Source organism: Pseudopipra pipra, chromosome 18 (assembly GCF_036250125.1).
Source record: "Pseudopipra pipra isolate bDixPip1 chromosome 18, bDixPip1.hap1, whole genome shotgun sequence".
NCBI lineage: Eukaryota > Metazoa > Chordata > Aves > Passeriformes > Pipridae > Pseudopipra > Pseudopipra pipra.
The window spans coordinates 9,510,364-9,534,995 of NC_087566.1; the positions used below are offsets into that span (position 1 = coordinate 9,510,364).

Below are 24,632 nucleotides of genomic sequence, written 5' to 3' on the forward strand. Positions count from 1 at the left end.
CCGCCGCTCCCTCCCTCCCGCCGGCCCGGGCGGCGCTGGCGCGGGCGGAGCGGCCCCTCCTGCCCCCGGCGGGCCCGTGGCCGCGGCCCGGCCGCGCTTCCCGCCCTGCCCCTTCCCCTGAGGAGGCACCGCCCGCCCGCCGCTGCCGGTAAGAGACGGGGGGCTCTCGGTCAGCCCCGGGAGCCGGCACCGAGCCGGTTCCGCAGCGCCCTCCGGGAGCGGGGCTGGGCCGGGGGACGGGAGGGCTCCGGCCGGGCGGGAGCTGGGAAAGGGGCTGAAATGGAGCCCGGCGGGAGCGGCCGCGGCTGCCCCGGCCCGAAGGACCGGGACAGGAGGGGAGGGGAGGGGAGGGGAGAGGCGGCGGCGGGGACGGGGCTGAGGGGCCTCCTCGGGCGGGGAACGGGCCGGGCCAGGCCCGCGGGCTCCCCACGGCCGGGGGCGGCTCCGGCTCCCGGCACGGCCCTGCCCCGCGAGGGGAACCCAGGCAACAGCCACGCGGCCGCTTTATTTGCGTTTATCTCACTTTGGGGGATTTTTGAATGAAGGCACAGTACATCGGGGCTGGGAGCGCTCCTTGCACAGCCCGTGCCTGCTCCTGTGAGCCTGTGCGACGTGTGTTTCCCCCAGCAGGCCATGGCTGACTGGGCCCCCATAGCGAAGGAGTACGACCCGCTCAAGGCCGGCAGCATCGACGGCACGGATGAGGAGCCCCACGACCGGGCCATCTGGCGGGCGATGCTGGCGCGGTACGTGCCCAACAAAGGAGTGACGGGAGATCCTCACCTCACCCTCTTCGTGGCGAGACTCAACCTTCAGACCACAGAGGAGAAGTTAAAGGAGGTCTTTTCCCGGTATGGAGACATCAGGAAGATCCGTCTGGTTCGGGACCTGGTCACGGGATTTTCCAAGGGTTATGCCTTCATTGAGTACAAGGAGGAGCGTGCGCTCCTGAAGGCCCACAGAGATGCCAACAGGCTGGTCATCGACCAGCACGAGATCTTTGTGGACTTTGAGCTGGAAAGGACTCTCAAAGGATGGATTCCCCGGAGGCTCGGAGGTGGCTTTGGAGGCAAAAAAGAATCCGGGCAGCTGCGGTTCGGAGGACGGGACAGACCTTTCCGAAAGCCCATCAATTTGCCGAATGTGAAAAATGATTTCTATGGAGAAGGATCATCGGAGAAAAGAAACTGGTCTCGTGAGGGAACGAGGGACTGGAGAACGAGGGACCGGGACCAGGAGAGGAGCAGGGACAAGCGCTGGGGAGAAAGGGAGCGGTCGTGGGCTTGGGGCGACAGTGAGAGAGAGAGGGACTCCAGAGAGGAGCGGAGCAGAGGGAGGGACAGGAAGGACAGAGACAGGAAGGACAGGGATAGAGACCGGAGCAGGGAGAGAGAGCCCAAGAAGCAAAGAGATGATGATAAGTACAGATAGGTGACCATGAAACACTCATTTATTGGAAATACAGGAACAAACTAAAGCTTCTGAAAAATGGGCCCCAAAACAGAAGCTGAAGGAAAGTGACTTCATTTTCTTGAAGATGCTGGGACAGGTAGGACCTTTAGTGGTGCTGTGTCCTTAATTAGTTCTGCCAGGTGAGAGAGAAGCATGTGACCAATCCATTTTGTATGTCATGGGAGGATGTGACTCCTTTGTACACGAGGAATGTGCACCACAGAGCAGTAAACAGGTCAGAAAATGCCTCATGTTCCTGATGAATCCATGGATGTTCACTGAGGGATGGTGTCATGGGTAAATGTTGCAGCTGCACCCACTCTGTTCTCTCCTCTCTGCCAGTGAAGTCCTGCCTGCACAGGGTTTAAATCCATTCTGGAAAGTGGGTTTGCTGCTGATTTGGGGAAAACAGATGTCAAGCACCTTTTTCAGAGCCAGGATATGTATGTACAGACACACATCTCCTGTTGGGGAGCTTACAGTGCTTTCTAGAAAGGGCTCTGTCATGTTCTTTGTCATCATAAGCCAGATAGATAACATATTTTAAACTATATTTTGTAAGCCTTTGAATGGCCCTGTCCTAAACCTTGCCCAGTTTGACGCTGTATTTCCATGAAGAGTTGTACACAGACAGATCCACAGGCTGCATCCCCAAGAAGGGATGGTATTAACTTTCCACAGGAAAAAAAAAAAAGGACACAACTGTTGCAGAAATACGTGTTTTTCAGAAATATTTATTAAACTGTTAAAATGATTTACTGTCCAACCAAAAAAAAAAATAAAATAAACCAACCCATAAAATGTCTGATCCTGCACTTGGCAGGCAGGACTGTGACACCCCTCACCTGCCACCATCCTGGCCCCTTTTCTAAAAGCAGATGTTCCTTGAATACAGAGGACCAACACATGACAGATCTAAAATCTTTACAATTGCTTCCCTCTGGGCCATCCTTCCCGATGGCACTTGTGAACTCAGCACTTCCAACATGACAACGAGTGGTTAATGGCAGCAGGTCAGGAGGAACTAATGAGGTTTTTGAGGTAATGGGCTACAGAGATGAGTGGGGGAAGCTTGTCCTGCTTAGTGCTGTGCTTTGATGTTGCTGCAGATCTGGCCTGGCAGTGGTGCCCCGGGCTCTGGGCCGGGCTTTACTGCACCAGGAGCACAGGCTTAGGCTCAGTCTGTGCAGTTCCATTATCCCAGCTCATTGCTCTCAGCTCATTTCCAAAGGGATGTGCTTACTCTGGCATTGTTTCTGCTCACTGCATCCCTTCTGGATGTGCCACACGACTGGACTGCGCCCAGCAGAGACTCCACGGGGTCACTCACAATTCAACTGGACAACTTCTGGTTTTCTCATATCTGGAAGTGAATCCAGATCTTCGCAACTTAAGTCTCATTAAATTAAGACACTCCCCCCATTTAAGGATTGCTTTTCACTCAGTGGGGGAAGTGCTGCTGTTTCACGGGTGTTACCAAAACACAACCAGGCAAAAGCTCATCTGCCCAATTCCCGTGTCAGCCGCTGCCATCGCTGTGTCTAATGCAGGTGTCTCATGTAAGGCCACATGTCCCCCCCACCCTGAGCTGCAGGAACACCAGGGGGGCACAGTAAACACTTTCCCTACCTAGAACATATGGAAGATTTGTGTTTGGAATGAAGCAGTTGCAGCCAGGAGCAGAGCAGCACAGAGGGAACAGTTCCCTGTCAGGCTTTCACTACAGACAGGCTGAGAACCATTTGCTGTGCTCACACACATCAAAGAATCCAGTCTTGGATCACCCTGTAATAAAATCAACTGGCCTGCACTAAACCCATCTAGGAGTCCTTCAACAGTTCCTCCTGCACTCAGTACCTGGAGCAGTTGGAGCTTTACTCCAGCCTGAGCAGTATTTCCTATCCTTGGTGCCACTCCTGAGAGGAGGCTCTTTACAGAGCAGGTGGAGCTGCTGGGGGTGTGGTACCAAGAGCTCCAGCCCCTGGCACTGAGCTGCACGAGCAGGAGCTGCCCCTGGCCCTGCCACCACCAGATGCTCCTCAGCAGCAGCGGTGCCCCAGCACAGACCTTCCAGAACACAAAGACCCCTCAGCTCTGTCCTCGCCCTCTCCCACCTGGGGGGTGCCTGTGGAGTGTGTGGTGCAGGGGGGATGCTCTGACATGGGCTGGACACAGCAGTTATGCTCTGTGGGGTTTTAGTGTTGTAGGTCTGACCTCGGTCAGACCCGGGCTCTCACAATCCGACTGCAGAGCAGATTAAATCCCAGCCCCTGGCAGTTGGGCTGGGCTGGCAAGTTAAGCCCAGTAACACGGGCTGCCCAGACATGAGCCAACACCAGGGGAGCAGCCTGCACACAGAATTCATTGCTCTGCTCCCACAGAGTTTAGTGTTTAGTTTGCAGTTGGGGCCATCTCTAGGTCAGTTTAACAGCTCGTGTCAGCCAGCTGAGGACGTGTGTCCCTCTCAAGTTGGGCAGTTTTACCTAGACAGGAAAATGGAGTGTGACTTAATTAAAAACCTCTCTGTGGGAAAGCTCTAATTCCTTTCCAGCAGCTGCCTGCTACTCTGGGGGGAAGTCCCCAGTAAGAAGGAAAAAATCCAAGAGTTAGGATTCCTCCCTGTAAGCAATTTGTATTCCACTAATACTGCAGAACTCATGGCAAAACACAAGGCACGCTCACCTCATACAAGGGTTCTTCATGCTTTAGGCACTATAAGCACAGGGGAAATGTACACTCACTGTCCCTCTCAAGGCTACTCCAGTTTCTCACTGTGCCAGGTGGGTTTCCAAGGGGTTCCTCCGCAGGATGCCGATGCCAGCGGCACTGACAGGACACAGCAGAGCTCTGGGCTGCCACGGAGGGTGTCCAGCTGTCGTGTCCCTCTTGAAAAAATTCTCACAGAAATAAAAAGCAAACAACCAATAGTGTTAACAAACAGGGTGGAAGAGTCTTTGCCCTGTACTAGATACTGTACACTGCAAACAAACTTCTAATAATGGCACGGGTCCTTTTTTGGTTTAAAGAAGCTTGTGTTACTGTAGTTAATGCAAGAACAAGACCGTGGACTTGTTATTCAGCACAAAACAAGTCATCTAGAAGCTTCCACGTCCCAGGGTGGCAGCAACTGTTACTACAAAGCTTGGGCTCTGTTTGCAGCAAACAGTCCCCAAGTGAACAGCGAGGGATCCCTTTGGGAGGGTCTGGAACAACCCCGAGGTGTGCGAGGCAAAACCAGTGACGAGCTGCCGCGGTGCTTTACAGGAGCTTCTTGTCACGACTCTGTCGGATCTACTGCAGCAAACAGGACACCTCAGGGCTTCAGTCACAGGTGCTGCAGGGCTTCCTGGCCTTGTTCCATGTAGGAGTCATCCCTACTTGAATTTGACCATTCTCCAAAAGTTCCCTGGAAGTGGACATTTTTCTGCGACGCCTGCAAACGTTTCTTGTCGCGAGAGAAGAAACTAAACCTTCCAGCAGGGGAGAGGACAGAAAAGAAAGGAGACTGGTTACCATCCTGAAAGCACTTCCAACACACCCCCCCAGATACACAACCAAACACAGAGCAAAAAAATCTGTTGCATCTGCACAAACTCAAGGCAGAGCAGCCCGCAGGAGCGCAGTCAGGATGTTGTTAGGAGTGGAGTCATTGCAATCTCGAGCAGTTTGGCTGAGGAAGCTTCAGATAAGCTCTAAATGCTGTTGACTCTACAAGGTGCAGGTACCATTCAGATGTACATCCCCCCTCCCCAGCCCTCAGGTAACGAAGCAACACGATACAGGTTAGTTCCTTGGCATAAGTAAAGTGGTATCTTTGCATTAAATCTGTGTATTTGTGCATAGAAATTTTTTTGAAGGGTGTCAAAGGATCTTATTCATAAGAAAATAAGTCTTCACATTTTTTTTTCCCAGTGCACAGATTTTGATACATAGACTTGATTCCTGCAAAAATAAAGGAATAAGGGCACCAATGTGCACAAAGGTTTGCAGGATGAAGGCTAAAGAAATGCACCTGAGTGTGCACGTCATTCCCTGTCCCACGGCCTGGTGCTCTCAGAGAATGACGTACATGAACCAACAGCCACTTCATACAACAACAAACTGCCAGCTAAAAATACAGTTGGGAAAATCCTTAGTATTGTTTTATTTGTATGGGATGAAGTTACTTGATTAGGCAAAGTCAATGTTTGCTGTGAGTTCAGCACAAGGGGTGTTAGTGCAGTGTTTGGGTCTGCTGAGAAATGCAAAAGTTGTGGTTCCAGCTCCCAAAGGACTGACTTGGCTGAGCATCCTTTTGCTTTCAGGGGGCAAAGATTGTTTTGGCTGCACTGTACCAAGTGTAACACAGGTACAGTGATCCAGGTCAGGAACTCCTAAATGCTTCCACAGGCAGGGACTGTGCAAATATAAACTCAGCTTTGGCAGGTGGTGGAATATTGGTCAGGGCATAAACCTGAGCCTGAGTTCATGCCCCACCATCCTCAGCGTTCTCCCTCCTCCCACTCTCTCTTCCATCCCTCTCAGCACCACGATCCCACCCATCCCAGCTGCCTTGTGCAGACCAGGGAATTCTGCCTTCCATGTCTCCAGTCACACAGGAGGCTGGATTTGTGTTGGGTGAGGTTTAAGGCAGCTTTCCTGAAAAATACCCTGTAGTATGTGCAGGTAAGCGTGATGATAATTATTGAGAATGTTAGGAAGAATTATTTGCTGACAAGAAAGTGATACAAAACACCCCACGAGTGCAATGCCAGACAATTAATGTTGCCAGCAGGACCTGAACTTTTGCATTTCCTGGCTTCAAATGTGCAGCCTTAATAGTGAAGGAAGTCTGTGGCACTTAATTAACCTCATACTTTTCTACCACCTCCATCCCAGGAGCCCATGAATTCACACACATATGGAATGTCTTTTCAGGGACAGAGCCACTTCCAGCTGATAGAAGAAGCTTTTAGTGACCAAGGCTTTGTGCTGAACACGTGTGCTCCTGGGCAGGGTCACTGTCTGGAAGGCCACACAAAGAACTGCTGTGTTTATGCAGCAAGTCTTAAATGTCAGAGTTCAGCAATTTTTCACTTTATCATGAAATTAAGCAAGAGAAAAATATGTTTGTAGGATCCCTAAAGGGTTCAGCTTTTTAAATTCCTCCTGAAACAATGACAATTGTGTTTATGCCTAGAAAATTCTCATGGAGGATGTTTGGGAAAAGCCTGTCTGTGTGGAGAGGAAGGGAATTTGAATACTGGGGTACTGCTGTAAATATAAAGATCACTAAAGCAGCAGTTCTAAGGCAAAGAGACTTTGCATTAACAATTCTCAGTACATCTTCCAGGGAGAGCCAAGAACTGGATGACAGAATGGGTTATGGAGTGTACACTCTATTCCAAAATACATAATTGAAGACAAAATATACAGGGCATAGATAGAAAGACATGGAAGCAACAGCCTGTAATTAACACTGGAAATTAATGTAGAAATCAGCCACTCCATTCTGTAACTCCAACTAACTGTAACAAATCATTAGCAATGAGTTTCTTAAAAGGCATTGGTGAGAACTGGGAGTAGCCACGCTTAGGAAGCAGAATTAACAGATGCTGGTTAAAACTGCATATTGCACCAATTTTCCAAGGAATACTGGTTGGTTTAGCATGGTAACATTAAGGCAAAAGGGGATAAAATGTCAATATTGAGGATGAGTTGGGGACTGTGATGAGTCGAGGACTGACTGGTCATTCTGATGGGCACTTGGATCCTCTGGGATCCCACAGGCAGCCAGGAGAATGCAACCAGCAGTGAGTGTTAACAGGGGGTCATGCAGGAGGAAACCACAGTACCAAGCATTTTAAAAAAAAATTCCTACAAGGGACACAAGTCTTCTTATGGGCTGCAATGTGGGATCGTCTGGAATCAATCCAGCTGCTACCATGGGCATTATGGCTGTAAAGATCCTGGTCAGGAAAGTACAGACACAGAAGAGGTGAGACTGGAGCAAGGGAAAGAAAAGCATTCCATTAAAAAGAAAAGGCAAACATGATACATAGGGTTACTTGGAATTACAACACAGGACACGTGACAGGGAGAGGCGGATCTGCATCACCCAAGACAGCTCTTCCTCAGGGAAAACTCTCCTTTAGAAAGACCAGCCATGGTAACAGTTCCAATTGCTTTTGGATTTTTAAAAGATACCACTTTTCTGGTGTGAGGCAGCCTGCAACCTGGCTTGGATTCCATCAGGGTGTTACCACCTCCAGCAATGCAGAGCAGAGTGCACGTTTCGTTTCCCAAGAGACAAACAGGCACAGACACAATGAAATGGAGGATGAAGGTGCATGTTAAGGAATACAAAACTCTGCTGTGACTACTGGGTGTTCGCAGGAAAACAGGGTTAGAGGACCAGCATCACTGTTAAAAGAGTTTACAGAAATTACAGTTGATAGTTTCAAGTTAAAAACCAACATTGCAGGTGAAATGTTGAAATAACCCCCTGAGAATCCCAGTGGTTAAAGGGCCTGTGTGTCTGTTCCAAAGGAACCTGCACTGCTTCACATGCAGGAAGATGCCAACTGCAGGCACTGGATGCTGAAGGGAGACCCTGCAACTGCCCTGGCAGGGACACTGGGGAGCTGCTCACAGCAAGACTGGCTCTTTGTGAGGGTTCAGCACTTACTGAGCATTAGACAATCCATGCAGCTGAGAGGCTGAGAGAGCTGAGAGCTCTGTGCCCAGCCAGCCCCACACCCCCCTGCCAACACACCTCCACCGTACCTGCAACACCCTCTGCCTTCCTAAGGATTCTCCTCACAGGTTCTCCCTTGTGCCAAATAATTTTTTGAACTGTGGACTAATGTCAATTAAAGATTAGGTTGAAATCATGAGAGACATTTCACTTGTGACCAAAAGCAGCTCTCCCCAACAATCCCTAACTCCTATTCTGAGGTTAAAACCAAAACCAAACGAGCAAACACCATTGGATCACTGGCAGCAGCCAGGATTTCTATTTTTATGCCATGTGGCACATCCTGAGCTGCAAAACTGACACACACACACACATACACACACCAGCTTTTGTAGAGTATGAGAATAGGGAGAAAACTCCTGGCAGTTTGAGGCATGACATCAGTGACAGATAAGCACGTAGCCTTAAGGAGAAAACAAAAGGACGTTTTCTGCTCCAAACAGAGGGAGCATTTTTAAGCCTTGGACTTTTCCTCCTCAGTAAAGCCTCCTGGTTACATTATTTCATTAAAACTGTCATGTGATGGGGGAGAGACAAATGTAGAAGTCACTTGGAGATAGAACTCAGAGTTTGCCCCAAACGAGCCAACACAGAAAAAATGCTGATTTCTGTAACTTGTGGTTTCCTTTCTTTACAGAGAATCACCTGAGCACATCCTGGATGGCACAGGCTGCATTTACACGTGGCTCCTTTCCTCAGACACTGTGTGGTGAAGGGAAAAAGGGCACATTGCACAGGTAAGGATAAAACTTCCCATGAGACGACCAACAGGGCCTCCTGGTTTTGTACTTCAGCTTTAATCAGGAAGAAAAGTCTGAAACAGAGGGAAAAACAACCCCACTTTGCTCTGTGAAGGCACTCTGCACAAAGACAGCAGCACTCCAAGTTTTCATCACAACTTTAGGTGCAGAGAGTTTCTGTGCCAGTGTGTTTGTTCCCCAGGCATCCATAGGTAACCTGGTGGGAGAGGGAGAAGGGAGCTCTGGACCAGCAGGCAGGGACTGCAGTGGGGCAGGAGGGGTTCAGACAGGACAGGATAGGACACGACAGGACAGGAGAGATGCTACATTTGGGTTCTTTGCTTTTCCCAGCAGTGACATTTCCTGTCTTTTTAAAGCCCATCTAACAAGGACACTGTTGACAACACACAGAGAGGGGAGAGGGAAGAAAATAAACCCACACCAGACAAATCCTGTCCAGACAGGCTGCAAGAATAAGACAAACATGAAAACTACTATCACCCTTCAGATTACTCAGGTAGACAGTTTTCTCTTCCCTTATTTAATATCATGGCTAAAGAGAGAGAGAGCAGAGAGCATGACAGCTAAAAGAAGTCATTTCAACTTAGGCAGAGTCAAAGCTAATTTCTCACCAACATGGGCTCTGTCTTACAGCCTCTATTTACATTTTTATGCTGCCTTTGCTTCATCAAAGGCAGCATTTCAAATCAAACACAAACTGCATGAGCTGAAAGCAGCCATTCCCAGCTTTAAAAAGTACTAAAATAAATGTAAAAGGAAAGAGAAGCTTTCCAGTGGAGATCTTGTGTCACAAAGTTACTATTTTTATACCATCACAGTTGCAGAATGAAAACTGAAGTCCAAACTCAAAGTGTATTTCCCAGTCATGTGAGAGGAAGGGTTCTCTGAGCACAGGCAGAAGTTGGAGTCTACTGAAAATAATCAACAGTGCCCTCCTGACTTCATGGTGTTTTGGGTCAGTCCAGATCTTCCAGTGGAACTTATTCTCACAGGGCTGCTGGTGTTACTGAACAAGGACTGGGGACAGGATGGAAGAGCTTCTTATGTGGAATCAAATGCCCGTTCCAAAGTCATTTATGCTGTTAAAAAAGTTAAGCTTCCGTGGCACAAAAATTCAAAGAGTTGTTTGCTATAAGGGTGGAAGACTTAATCTGGAATAAATAAATGTACAGGAGGGAGTTTCCACAGACAAATGGATTAGTTAACCCTGTGATTTCCTAATGGAGTGATGCACTGGTAACTGCACACCTCTGGCAGTGAGCTTTAGTTTCAGACAGCAACATGAAACACATCAGAAGAAGGTGGGGTTCTTTTGTACATCCTCTCCAGCAGTGAATTTGCTCAGCAAACAGAAGGTTTTTGTGCTGCTCCCACAATGCAAATCAGGGTCTAAAGACTTTGATCAACAGGGAAATGGGCACAGTGAGGTCACAGGGAAATATAATCCCAGACTGAAAGTTGTCCCAGATCCAGGCACAAGTTTTGGCCAAAGCCAAGTGCTCCTTCAATGTCTCTCCCATATACAGTAGGAATGTGGTTATCTTAATTTTTAAAGTCTTTAAAATTGTCCTACCCATAAGAAACATTCAGTATTTGCAGACTATACCCAGTATCCATAGAAAATATGCTACTTACAGTCGTTTGATTCCAGATTCAGGTTGAGTTGAGGGTTTTGACTGAATTATGGGGGGAGGTTGAGGAGGTCTAGTTTCTTCTTCCATTTCCTCACTTGAAAGAAAGAAAAGATAATTAATGTTCTCCTTCCAAGCCACTTTAAGGTCTACAATTCAATCTGAGGTGGTACTGGGGATGAAGGAATGCAAAAGGATCTGTTCAAAACTCATTCAACTGAAGATTTTTCTCTTCAAAAAGGAACAGCATCTAGAACTGGCTCTTTGTTCAATATTTTCTTCCCATTGTCACAAAGAGAGGGAGAAGAGGAATGGATTGAATAAAACATCTATTATTTTCATTATAGACCCACTCTTATCCTCATATTTGAAGTTCAAAAGGATTAAATGTTTGTAATCTTTCTAAGGTTCAGGGAAAACCTGAGAGTTAGGGAAGGACATGGTTTTTCCCAAATTTGAGGTACCAGGACCAAACCAAAGCCATATCCCTGCAATCACTACCTAAGCCTTTGCAGAAACTAGAGCTTGTTGGACACTATTTCAGAGCACATTTATTGTTTCCAGACCTGCCCTATGGCTCCCCTGTGCATTTCATGCAACAGGAGAGGGGATCTGACCTACCTTTTGTAATATAAAAGCTCCTCTTGAAGTAAAAACACTCTGGATTTCAATTCATTCCTCTCGTGAAGGACATCCCGGAGCTCCTGCAAGGTGAACCTCGGCCGATTCGGATCTTTTAAGTCCAGTGCCATCTTTTCTGACTCTGACAGACAGTCATCATTGTTTGGTTCTGCCTGGGGAGTGAAACATGGGCTTTAAATTCATCATGTGAGTGCAGGTTGGAGGAGTCTGAAGTATTTATCAGAATATTCCCAGCTTCTTCCTTTCAGCCCTATTAAATCCAGAAATTGGAAGAAGGAAAAAAAAGTGTACCAGGAATTTGTTTTTCATGTTAAAGACTTTCAGCAAGAACAGCTCAGGGATCTGATCCCTTTGTTTTTCCCTGGGCACATGGGACAGGTGAGACAGGCAGGCCTGGACACAGAGTCCAATCTGAGCCACCTTAGAGGTGATAAAGCTTTTCTGTGGAGAAATTCCTGCCAGAAAGTCCACTGAAAATGTCCAATGCTTGATAAACAAGCCAGTTTTAAGAATTCATTCTTTTAACAAATGAGGTAAATCAAACATCAGCCTTTTACATAAACACTGAAAAAAAAAAAACATAGCAAAGGTCATACAGTTCCTTCCAGCTCCTCCCTCAAAGAGATGGCTCCTTTGGACGTAAACATGTGGAGGTTTAAGTTTATATCCCTCTAATGCCTTCATTTAAAAAGCAGGAATGGTGTTAGCACCAGATCTGGATACAAAGTGGAAGAAAGCTGCAGATGAGGGGGTTACACACCTGTAACCTTGTCTCTTCTTGTCCTCCAAGAAGAGTTCACTGGGAGCTTGAAGGAATTTTATCTCCCCCCACTGAGTTTCTGGGGTTCCCAACAAGCCAGCCCTTGCTCTCTAGGCACATGTCTGGATTCCCAGGCCTCTGGGGCTGCTTCCTGTCCCCTCTAGCACTTGCTCAGAACTCTGTGGCACAAACTGCTTGTGAAAACGTGGTCTGTGTAAGCACAGCACACAGGACACCATCACTCAGGTCCTCTGCTGTTGTTCCACTCAGTGGCTGCACAGAGAGCGGAGGACCAGTTAATGACAAGGGTGCTTGGAACTGAGATGCTGAAGAGCAGCTCCAAGCCTTTAGATTAGAAATGCTGCAGGATTTATAACAATACAGATAAATGCAGGACACTCTGTTCCACAGAAGTGCATTTGAAATGTAGCAAAGTCCATTTGAAATGTGCTGCTTTTTGCAAGGACTGATAGAGGCCAGCACAGGAAATCAGAGCTGCCAGGTCAGACACCAGCTCTCCTTGCAGGATGCAGAGATCAGAGTCTCCGAGCTCCTGTGTGGGATACAAGCTGGAAATTTGAGGAGCTAAGGACTGAAATTCCTAAACAGTCCATTTTTTTAAGCCTGATCCCACCCTCTTTTAAGGTTGTGTTTGTGAAGCAGTTTTGCCATCTGCTTATCTGTGGTTTCAGGTGGAACCTGGCTCAGGTTGGTGCAATGGGAATTCCCAGAGCAGGACTGCAGTCCCTGTCCTGCAGGGATGAGGCAGCAGAGAGATGCTCACTTGGGCACTGTTTCATCCAAACACATACCTTTGCACACACTACAGGGAATAAAGATTGATGCAACCTAACAAGAGCTTTACCCAAACGCTTTTCCTCCTCTTCACTCCCTAGGTTATGGTCTGAGCTGATGTGTCTTGTTTTGGTTGTATATTTGCCCCACACCATTGCCCAAATAAGCTATTTTTGCTAGATTTTGCTCAAATCAGCAGAGACTGAGCAGCCTGTAGCCAACACAAATGTCCTTGACTGAAGCCAACAAGCAATGTCCATTCAGGAACATGCAGCTATTCCAGCTTTCTGCTTGCCACTGCAATTCCTGTCTGAGCACTGTCCTGGCAAAGGGAGCGGGAACGGCTCTAATTAGAGGAGTTGCCATTGCCATGGAACTGATGAGCTGGGGAGAGGTGAAGAATGAATCCTTTCTCTCCAGACACTGAGGACACTTTCACTCCTGCTGGCTCCAGGCCTGGGCTCCCCAGCCCCATTTACGAAGCTGGGTGTCCTGGCTGAATTAACAGCAATGAAATAACCCCTTTCATCATTAATGCAGTGCTTGGCCAATTCAGCAGAGACATGTTAACACAACGCTGGCTCTCACATTCCAGGGGGGACCAAGGTACCCCACAGCCTCTGCCTCTGCTTCTTGATGTATATTCTGCCCACTACCAGTGAAGTGGGTGTTTCACACCCTCTTTTGAAGCAAAGATTTGTTCTGATATCTGGCAAACTCTGTTCTCTAGTGTGTGACCCAAAGGATGTAGGATGAGTAGCCAAGTCTAAGTGGAGAGCTGTTCCCTCACTGCTGACTTGTGCTGCCACTCTGCCTTCTGCAGGACTGGTTCCCTCCTTTAGGAAAGAGGGGTTTGTTCCACTGGATCATCATCCACCCCGACAGGGTCTTTCCTGCACAGTGCAGTGAGTGACATAGCTCATGTCACACCTGAACACAAAGTGCTGTCCTCAAGTCCCACCACTGCCTCTGGTGGGTATCAATCCCATTTATCTTTATCCAAAGAGGTACTTTGTATGGAGTCCAAAGCTTTTTAAAAGCCAGTTTAAAAGTGATTTAAAGTGCCCCTTACCTTCACTTCCTCCCCATTCTGGCTCTCCTGGCTGTCCTCACCCTGCAGTTTCTCTCGGAGCTTCCCCAGCTCTGCCCTCAGGCTGCCCATCTCCTGCTCCTTGGTTTGCAGATACGCTTCCAACTCCACCTTCTGCTCGATCAGGGCCTTCCCCTGAGCCTCCACCACCGTGATCCGGTGCCGCAGGTCGTGGTTAATCTTCATTAACCTGTTCTGTTGCTGCTGAAGCTGTAAAACATCAGTGCAAGAGGTCAGTGTCCCCTCAGCCATCAGCTGTGGTGGCCAAGTCCCAAACATCATGTTAGAGAAATAGTGGGTTGGATTTAATCTGGAAGATTCTCCTCAGCTCCAGATTAGTTTGTTAATATCTAATTACCTGCTACAGCTTCAGTCACCCAAATTTAATTGGTTTCTAGAGGAAAGAGGCATTTTTCCCACAGGACAGGGAATTCTCCAGCTAAAAGCAAATCCATCACTTCTTATAGTTTCAAAAAAAGCCAGGTTGAAGGATAGGGTGGCTTATGGAATTCTGGATCAAATCTTAACCCAGAGCAGAAGAGACAAGGTAGAGGAATCCCTAGTATTCAGGTGACAAGTCCCTTGCTTTGAGCTCTGGGGCCCTCCCAGGGCAGGATGTGACCTGCTGGGTGTGTATGGACAGCCCCAGTTCCAAGGGCTGCAGCACCTGCAGGAGGCACTTGAGCAGAGCAGAGATCACCTAGGCCTGGCCCTCACTAGGGCAGAAAAGTCCCGTGGTCTAAGGAGATGAGGCAGTGTGAGGATGGGAAGCAAAATATGGGTGAGGAGGTCATTCCTCCTGACACAGAAAGTGCCAAGATGTCGTGTGATCCCGGAGTCACCGTGGAGTCTGTGATTCATCTGAGACTAAACCTGGAACAGAAGGTCACTGCTGGCAGCAGTGGGCTGAGCTCAGGCCCTTTCCTCCCAGCCCCTTCCCATGCAGAGGTAATCCACACAGCATCCCTGCAGTGGGAATGTGTGTGTGGAGTCCCTGCTGCCACCTCTGCAGACAGAATATGCAAAACAGACAGCAGCCCACTCACCCACAGCAGGGATCCCTGGGTGAGGCACAGGGTGCTGAGTTTGCACTGCCAAAGCTGAGAGACATTCAAGCAGCCAGAGAAAATTACCTGCCCTGTTCCCATGCCAAGTGTCTGGCCCAGGACACAGCGGTGTGTGTGCCCTGCAGCCCATCCTGCCTGACCATTCTGGGCACTGCAGAGCTCTGCTGGACACTTCAGCTGCAGGACTAAGAATCTGGCATTGCTTATACTTTTACATTAACTTCGAACTTGAAACCAGGCTATGGAAGCATGGGTGAGAAAGAAGAGAAATAGGAAGGCCAAGAGCCACTTACAGCCTCTACATCCTCATTTTTAAGTCCGAGTTCCCGGTCCTTTGCCCTGATTTCATCCCTCTGTTTATCAACCACTTCCTTCAGTTTCTTCATGACTTGCCGCTCTCTCTCTGACATCCCTGGTTAAAAAACAAACACAGAAAACAAACCAAGGACATTTAGAAGCTGCTGAGGCTGAGAACAATAGCAGTGAGAGATATTTAGGTAAAGACTCTGGCAGTTGCCTGCTGGTAAAATTACAGAGCTGCTGGAAGATGCTTTAAAGGTTACTTCAAGGGTAACAGAGAACACAGATAACACAATCCACTCCATAAAGCCACTGCACAGAAACTCCTTAAAAAAGGAACTGACAGTCCTCAGAAACATTTGTAACAGTGAAGTGCCACTGCTGCATGTTGCTGCCTCAGTAGTTTTACATCAATGTTCACATTATGCCTCAGGGAGCTTAGTTATCTGTGTGAAAATCCGTGGAATCAGCTGGCCAAGCCCTTGTGAAAATTGTAAAAAAGATGGTCTGGATCCTCAGCAAGATGTAAACAACAGTCACTGTCGTGGATAGTGTCTGGATCTAAATCAGCTGAGGAGCACTGGACTAGAATGATTTTTTTGTTGAAACTCAGTGTTGTGTTGGGTGAAAGCAGGACCTTCAGAGAGTACCCCCCTCGAATCCAGAACAGAACTTTAATCTGAATTATGCTCACATATTTTATCCTCATGTTTTGCCACTATCCTATTGTGTAATGATTCATTTTTAGAATAACTGTACTTGAGAGAAAAATACTACATGGGATTTCACTAGTGAAAGATGTTCTGAACATTGCCAAGAATCCAACACTTATCCTGTCTGAAAGTAAATAAAGGGTTAGATTAACCTGAAATCTGACCAGTGAATCATTAGGAATTGTCAGAAACCACAAAACAGGAAGCATTCTTCCATGTGCCATTATGGAGATAACTGGGATCTGGCACTGCAGTGATGGGCTCTTGGGGCAGACACAGAGCAGAGGATTTAACTTGGTGAGATGATGAATCCCCTGCTCTGGCCTTCCCTGACAGTGACACAGAGACGTGTGGTCTGACAGTCCTAAATTATCACATAAAGTCACGCTGCACAACATCCTTGGAAGATGAAACCCTGTGACCAGGGCAGTGTCTGTCTGCTCTGGCCAAAGCCCAGCCCAAGCAGGAACTCAAATCCAGGGGCTGCTGCTAATTCTGTTATCTTTGGCAAAGTATTTTATTATGTAGGTCCTCATCTTCTTCCATTTATGAACTGTGGCTGGTGATAATTCACTCTCCACTCTGGTGTGGCTGGAAAGCCTCTTCCTTTTTAATATAGTAAAGCAGTTCCCACATCAGAAATATGCTCTTTGTGCATCAAATGCATGCAGCCAGGCAGGTCTCTACTTTCTAACATCAGCTCAGACTTTCTGGTTTTGTTCTTCCCTCATCAGAGAAATTCAGAGTTGGTCCGTAAAAGAATTTGGCTGCATGCCTGTAGGAACTCCAGCTCACAGGTCAGCTACAGTGAGAACTGATGGATAACACAGCAGGGCAGGACAAACCTCAGAGAGGGAGTAACTGGTGGCTGTGCTCTCCTGCAGCAGCTGTGGGCTCCTGTGTGTACCAGGGAAATGGGATACAGCAGCTCTGATCCCTCACTGCCAAAGGACCAGGCTGTGGAACTGCAGAGAACAGGGAACTGCCCTGCTGGGAAAAGGACTGGTGGTCATGGCTGGCTGGGAATTTGGTTCACAGGGCATGTTCCTGTCAAACCCCAGACAAGAACAGTCAGTGACATGGTGTTCTCATTCTAGTGTTACATTCTCATCTCTTTTAATTCTGTGGTGCATTTTCCTGCTCTATTTCTGGACCATGGTCCTTATCATCCCTGTGCTCTGGGTTCTACTTCTTTGAAGGGTAATTTTGATTCTCTGCTGTGTTACCAGCTCATACCCACCAGGGAGGACAAGGACATCCTGCTACTTAACTCTCCTGTCACACACAGGTCTGACACATCACTGTGTCCCCAAAACTCACTGCAGGTTCCTGGATCCACCCAGTGCTGCCAGTCTCAGGCCTGGGGCCTGAAACATCAGCTCTATTTAAAAACAAAAAAATCCCCAAACTTTGCCTTGAAGTGGAGGAACTGCAGTGACACTTTAGACTGGTGGTTTCACCCAGAAGGAGGCAGGACTAGTGAGTGCAGCTCTATTCATAAGAACTTGTGAGGTGCTTTAGATCTCTAGATAGCAGGTGCTATTTAAAGAATAAAGTACCATTTCAGTGCTGACTACTTTTCCTCCCACTGGGCTCATTTTTCTCCCTAACACTTGGTGAACCTAAAAAACTTCAACTGTGTGCACAAATTGCTATGATTTTTATTTCAAGAGGAGGGGAAAGGAAAGGTGGGAAGCGTTTGCGAAACAGTCACATCTCCTTCCATTTCCTCAGGCACTGGGAAGGAGGACAGGGAAATCACTAAATGCCCTAAATGTAAAATAATTATCTCTAAATGATTCAAATTCTAATAACTGCAAGATCTTAAATGGCACACCCAGCCAGCTTCCCCAGGCACATCCTATGAGCAGCTTCCTGTGGATTGCTGTGATCACAGCATTGTTCCAGCAGGAGAAAGGAAAGCAGCCAGGAGGGGAACACCAAAGGAAAAAAGAAAAGAAACTGGGGGGAAAAAAAAAAGGAAAAAAAACCCCATCCTTTATGCTTAGGGATCTGTTTAGTGTTGTGTTCACACATCTCTCACGACAGGCCAAAGTGCCAGGGAGGGCTTGTGGCACACTGTACCACCACCTGAATACTTGGAACAAGTTCAACTCCACCTCTGAAGGGAATTGTAGGTTCTGCAGCACAGGAGGGTCACACAACTGCTGCCTGTCCCATACCACAGCCAGGCTGAGACAGCAGCTCCCTGCTGCACTGACACACAGCCTGCTCGTCCTGTCTGACACACTTGGATCAAGTTTGCTTGTGGCATTTTCCTGGGATATTCCACTCAGTCAGCACCATCAGGCAGTGCCCAGCTTGAGCTTGGGAGGAGTCGCATTAATGGCTGTTACAGAGTCATCTTTAACCCCTCCTGTGTGGTTTGTGTTGTGCCACAGGTCCTTTCACAGGAACCCTGCTCTGCTCAGACTGTTTGGATCATGCACACCCAAATCAGTGGCCTCTGTTGCTTGTGCCAGAAAAATGTGTGGTGAGTAAGCAGGAGCTGCTGATCCCTGGGGCCAGTGCTGAGGGGAGACATGATCACAATACTAAACCATGCGGAGGTGAGAACACCAGAGTCTGGGCAGAGCAGCAGCTAACACAGTATTCAGCTTGAAAACCTGCCTCTCTGGAGGCATCACAGGATGGAGACTGCAAAAGAGCAGCAGGACTGCTTGCTGACACTATCCAAACAAGTCATTTGAGACAAATCTGTCCCTGCTCATTAATGACAACATTTTCTAAAAGCAAACCAGTTGGGTTTGTTATGATAGATCCCAATAATAAGATCAGGCTGATATAAATTAATGTGATTTGACTTAAACTGATGATTTTGGTTGAAGAATATCAGTGATCCCAGAATCTGAAGTCTGGAATGGGCTTATGGGTTTTGTTTGTGTTGTTATACTTGAGTTGACACAGTAAAAATAACATGAAAAGCACGTCTGGCATTTGCTTGGCTGGCTGGATGTGAGGAGTATGGCTATATTTAAATGCAAGTACATGAGCTGCAGTGAGCTAGATAGCCCCTGGAAGGGAAAAAGAAGAAAAAAAAAAAAAAGAAAAGAAAAGAAAGGGGAAGCTGGTTCTTTATAACGAGATGTCAGTCTCCACGGCCCATGACTCACTGCTGCCATTCTGAATTTTAAACGGGAGTTTAAAAGCCTGATGCTGAGCTGCTTCTTTGCCACTCGCTGACTCCTAAATTGAAAGCACTGCATTTGGTTTTCAAAAGTGGTCATCTTGAGAGGTTTAACAATTTTTGCTTTTTGAAGGTTTCATTATGCTCTCCCCAGGGCAGGTGAGCAGTGCAGTGCTCAGCCTCGGGGCGACAGCAAGTGCAGCTTCCACAGTGTGGGACACTGCCATCCTCCTACAGCAAAGCTCCACTTAATCCCAGCCTCTGGTGTCTGGAAAAGGATATCCCTTTGTTCCTAAAGCTTTACTGGAGAGCTGCAGTGGCTCAGCTGGGTGCTCTGTTTTCAGACTGGCCTGTCACTTTGCACTCACACCCAGGACATCATGGAATGGACTTGGGATCTCGAATTCTGTGCTGGGAACAGTGGAGCAAATGGGAATCTGTTCCTCTGCTCCTGGGAAAGAGCTGTTGGCTGAGCTGTAGGTGGGAGCTGAGCCTGGCAATTTTTTCAGTTGCTGCACTTGCAGGTATGTCTTGTACTTCCTTCTGCTGCAAGGAAGGTGCCCTCAAATGGGTTGTTTCAGCTCTTCAGGATTCACCCACTCCCTGGACTACAAATCTCTTCACTTATTTTAATTGGCTGTAAGTCCCCAAAAAGTGAGGAAAGCCTAAAAGCAGGTAAACCAAGTAAAACCAGTGTCTCCTCTTCTAGCAGAATATAGTGATTTCTCCTAGAATATCTCCATACAGGGACTGATACAGTTCAGAAAAAGAAATCTTGATTTACCAACAGTTCTCCTGAATGGATCAACAGTTGCACTTGTTTCTGTCCATGATGGTGTGAAATAAACACACTGAATGGATTATTCTGTTTGTATGAAAAAACATAAACAGGGCTTAAGAGTGTTTTTTGCAAAATGAGAACTAAAAAGTGATAGACCAAAAAGTGTATCTAGACTTTACTTTCAGAGATGCTTCTCAGATAAACAAAAAGTTGTTCAGGCTTTTCTTTCCCTCGTACCTTTGCCTCTTATCATGTCTTCAGTGTCATCATGTATTCAGAGATTTTTCTATTCAGGTAAAAAAACCAAATAAACAAACAAACAAGACTCCAAACCCCAGACCTGCATTAATCTACAAGGGAAAAAACCACACTAGAATATCCAGTCAAAATATTTTGATAAGGTATTGCTTTTTATAACAAAGCAAGTATTGAATTTGAAGTGTCAAACTTGCCTTCATGCTTCTGAAATTCCTCTTCTGTGAAATTAATGTCTTTGTGAGACAAGTTTGTCATCAGCTGTTTATTCTCCTCCTGCAGCTGTGCAATTTGGGTAAGAAGGTCCTGTGCTTCCCCTCTCCAGACATCCTCCACCAGTTCTAATTCCTATAGGGTAGACCAGGACAACACATTCACATTTTAAAGCATGTTAAGAGTCTTTGACTGGACTATTTACAGTAACAATCCTACTATGATTCCTATGGAAAACAATTAAATAAGGCTACTTTGAGTTTCTTAGAAGACACCCGCTTTTCTAATGCCACCATGAGGAAACGAATCATCCAAGTGCCCTTTTGGGATATGCTGAATGTAAACACACGAGGAGATCATTCCTGGTGCAAACATTTGTGCCGTGCAAGTTACCCAGAGGATGGCTCCTTAGTGCCCTGTTCTGCTGTGAGGACCAGATTAAGGAGGTGCTGTGTTAGACAACCAAACACGAGCAACAATTCCCTCCTGCACCCGAGGAAGCAGCTGCAAAGCTGTTCCAAATGCCCCAAACCCACCCCAGAGTGAGGATCAGGCAGTCAGGGTTAGACCCAGCAGCGTCTCTGCTCTAAATTTCTGTTATGAAACACAAGTGTAAATTAACGTGTGTGATCCAGTGCAGCAAGGCCAGAGCTCCTGATCCACGTGGTAAACACAAGCCCAAACCGTGGTGCTTCCTATGCAAATGGTTCCCTCTGGAATGTCTGAGTGGCATCTGTGTTAGCGGCTGTGGGGCCGGGCAAAACAGCTCCCATTTGTCGGGACACTCCGTGTCAAGAGCAGCTGTCACCAATCCTCACAAAGGTCAAATTAGGACAAAAAGTATAAAGTCCTCAAGGAAAACAGTTGTATTTAGAGCTTTGCTTGTTCCAAAAGCTTCTCTGTATTTCCCACTCCTGCAGTGGGGGGCATTCCCTGCTCCGTGTTCACGTATGTGCTCCAAACAGAAAGCTCCATGCAAATCCCTGGAGCCAGGCTGAGTCACTGCTGACTCTCACATCCATCCACAGGCCCCTTTCCTACCTAACAACAAAACACATTCAGACAACAACCCAGCCAAGCACAGCTCCAGGCTAAAATAAGCTCTGCTGAGAGATTAAAGGACAGCTCTCTGCTTTGACTGTATGCTCTGATAATGGGAAGTCGTGTTCCTGGTGACTTTTGGGTCCAAATGCCATTTTATCCTGGCATTTATTACTGTGTTGCTGCTAAAATTTCTGCGGAAAACACTGTATGGCAAAGAGACAATGAGTTACATAAAGGTGTGGTAAGCTGTGCAGGTTTAACTATTAAAAAGGAAAGAAAATGTCATTAATCACCTATTTTGCTTAAAACTATCTTGAGAAAAAAGCACATCTGTAATGAAACTGATATTGCCAAACACCTGCACTATTTACAGTGATGCTGCCTGTTACAACTCTGGAGCTAAAATAACGCAGTGACCTAATTTAGCAGTAAAACAGCACATTCATCAGATATGAGAATACAGATAAAACCAAGCCAGAATGCTCGCAACCCCCCAAAATATCTAAACTTGTATCATTTAGGTGTGGCTGCACTGTAAACACACAGCTATCCTAAGGTTTGCCCAGGCAAACTTTGTTATTTTATTGTTACTGCAGAGCCCAGTGAATTGGAGCAGAGATTAACTTCTGACTCCTCATTAGTGGAAGTACCAGCCAGAGAAGGCAAATCTACAATTGGTGCCAGCTCAGGGAACCCCAGGCAGGGGGTGCTAAGCCAGGTTTATAGGCAAAACAGATCTACACTTAAAGTTTAAGTGCTAAAATCTCATAAACTGATGCTTGCAAGGGTCACTAAAAGCTTGTCTGGGTAGGGGGTTTTGAGGCTTTTGGGCCAGAACTATTTCCCAGTCTGACTTTTTGCGCTTTATCAGCACCTGCCCTGTGAAAGACTCTGCAAACCCTCACACTGGAACAGAGATGATGCCACACCACAGTTCTACAGGGACCTGGTGCACTGGGAATCAAGTTGATTAAAAAAATACATGTATGTATCTTGTACTTTATTTTGTTGTTAAAATACGGTTCCACCAAAGTTTCACGTGGATTGTCTGAACACTCCCTGAGCCCCTTCAGGACTCAGAGAAGCTGCCAGAGCAGAGGTGTTTGACTGCAGGGAGATCAGCTGACACATTTAGGAAACTTTTTAACACTTACAAGAACTTCAGAAACATCTACACAGAACAACTTGTACAATGGGTCAGTTCAGTATCCACTTCACTCTGCAGCATTTGGGAAATATCCAACACACTTTATCTGTTCTCCAGACCTCCTTCCTTCATACTCTGGAGGCTTATCAAGGCTTTGTACATTAAAGATCTTTCACCATCCTTTTCAGAGACATTGCCCTAAAAACTTCCTCTGCAAAATGTTGCAGGGATTATCCTGGATTTTCCACATGCTAAGTGAAAGACCCCTAGATTACTCATTTAAAAACATAAAAATTGAATTTATTTAAATTAAAGGTAAATCTTGAAGTTTGGGGTCTCTCTTCCAGAAATTCTGTCTCCTGCTCACTCTGATTCCATGTGTGGGAGCAGGAATGGCATGAGGCAGCAGTGATGATTTAGCACAGTCACTGGAAGAACCATTCCTTTAAATCAGTTATCCCGATGGTTTAAAGATTGGATCTGCCACTGCAGTGACTGGAGTGTGCTGTCCTGCCACAGGAGGGTAACAGGATATGGGAAATGATCTCCACCTTGGGCTTTCATGGGAGTGGGGTCGGGGAACACTGTGACCTCCCCAGAACAAGCCAAGGGACATCTTGCCATCAGAGGATGGAGCAGGAATTTGGGAGAGTGCTCTTCCTCACTCTCCAGCTCTAACACTGCCCTGAAATCACTTGGTCCTCCATCTCTCTCCCATGACTTGCCTACCCAATGCGCGTGCCAGGAAAACTAGAGTGCTAAATCATTCCCAGCTCCGGAGAGGAAAGTGTATTCTTGTCAGTGACCTTTCCTGGCCTAGCAGGAAGCAGCACTACCCTCTCGTCAGGACAGGGGATGGAGCAGGAATCCTAATCGGGGAGACACAAGGGGAAGGAAATGCTGGGGAAGAGGAGGAGAATGGGAAGGAGGGAGGAAACTTCCAGGAGGGAAGGAAACACAAAACAACAACACGCCCAAACCCTCAGCGACGCTAAGGCAGCATCGGCCCGCCCGGGCCGTGCCCCGCCCGCTCCCCCCGGCATCCCGGCTCCCTCTTTGTTTTCCCGGCGGCTGCGGGGGGTTTGGGCGGCGGGGGGGGCTCCCCCCGGACCGGCTGCGTTCTGCGGGGGCAGCGCTGCCCCGCCGCGTCCCCGCGACCCCCGCCCGCACCTTCTGGTGCTTCCGCTCCTTCTCGATGCGGTCCATCCTCTCGAGGCGCAGGCGGTCGAGCTCCAGGCGCAGCTCCTCCATCTCGGGGTTGATGTGGTTGCGGCTCACGAGCACCTCCAGGATCTCCAGCACCCGCACCACCTTGGGCATGAGGCGGGCGATGGCCTCGCAGCCGTGCTGGTCGATGACCCGCTCAAACTCCTGCCCCACGGCCGAGGCGATGTCGTACACGTCCATGACCGTCAGCTCCGCCGCGTTCTTCTCCAGCGCGGGCGGGGCCCCGCCGCCGCCGTCCATGGCTCCGCCGGCCCCGCGGCTCCCGCATAGGCGGCGGCGGGGGCGCTCCGGGCGGGGCGGGACGAGCCCCCCTGGCAGGCGCTCCCCGGCACGTCCCGCGAACTCCGGGGCGGCTCGGCCGGGGGTGTTTAAACTTGGCCGGGCGGCGCTGGGGGAGCGGCGGCGGGAGGCGGGCGCGGCGTCCCCGCCACCTCCGCCCCGCCGCCCGCGGCCAATGCCCGGCTCGGGGCGGGCCGGGGGCGGCCCCGCGCATGTCCCCGGTCCCCGCCGATGTCCCCGGTCCCCGCCGATGTCCCCGGTCCCCCCGCTTGTCCCCGTACCCCCGCTTGTCCCCGGTGCCCGCGGCTCCCCCCGTGCTGGACCCGCCGCGATGAGGAGCCGTGGAAGTCCCTGATCCGCGGGGCTTTGCTTTCCCCGGGGAGAGGAGCATCGCCAAGCGAGGAGCATCCATCCTTGTGCCGAGCGGCGGCAGCGCCGGGAGGGCTCGTGGTGCCGGGCAGGAGAACCGCGGTTTTGGGGGGGGGCAGAGCTCAAACCCGCCCGTGCTGGGGGGTCCCACACAGGTGCCCAGCGCTGGGGCGGGTTCGCAGCATGGGGAGGGACGCGCCGGGGTGTCCGTGGTGCCCAACA

At 48.4% G+C, this 24,632-nt stretch overlaps 2 protein-coding genes across 3 annotated transcripts; one reads left to right on the plus strand and one right to left on the minus strand.

The window, feature by feature from the left end:
- Positions 1-13: 13 nt before the first annotated feature.
- Positions 14-4,332, plus strand: SNRNP35 (small nuclear ribonucleoprotein U11/U12 subunit 35). 2 transcript variants are annotated; one of them, XM_064675169.1, is made up of 2 exons: positions 14-148; positions 628-4,332. In XM_064675169.1, exon 2 carries the CDS (start codon positions 634-636, stop codon positions 1,429-1,431), a length of 798 nt encoding a protein of 265 aa, XP_064531239.1. In that variant the 5' UTR covers positions 14-148; positions 628-633; the 3' UTR covers positions 1,432-4,332. The 2 variants fall into 2 exon arrangements, with proteins under 2 accessions (XP_064531239.1, XP_064531240.1); XM_064675170.1 differs by having other exon boundaries at positions 40-148; positions 631-4,332.
- Positions 2,167-24,255, minus strand: RILPL1 (Rab interacting lysosomal protein like 1). The gene is given in 8 exon segments (XM_064675155.1): positions 2,167-4,922; positions 10,585-10,677; positions 11,202-11,374; positions 13,850-14,077; positions 15,228-15,346; positions 20,329-20,479; positions 23,706-24,206; positions 24,208-24,255. Coding segments are annotated over 8 exon segments (1,458 nt in total). The 3' UTR covers positions 2,167-4,777.
- Between the last annotated feature and the right edge of the window lie 377 nt (positions 24,256-24,632).

What these genes read in the sequence shown, in the direction of transcription:
- SNRNP35 (XM_064675169.1), top strand. Translation starts at nt 634, where the DNA reads ATGGCTGACTGGGCCCCCATAGCGAAGGAGTACGACCCGCTCAAGGCC.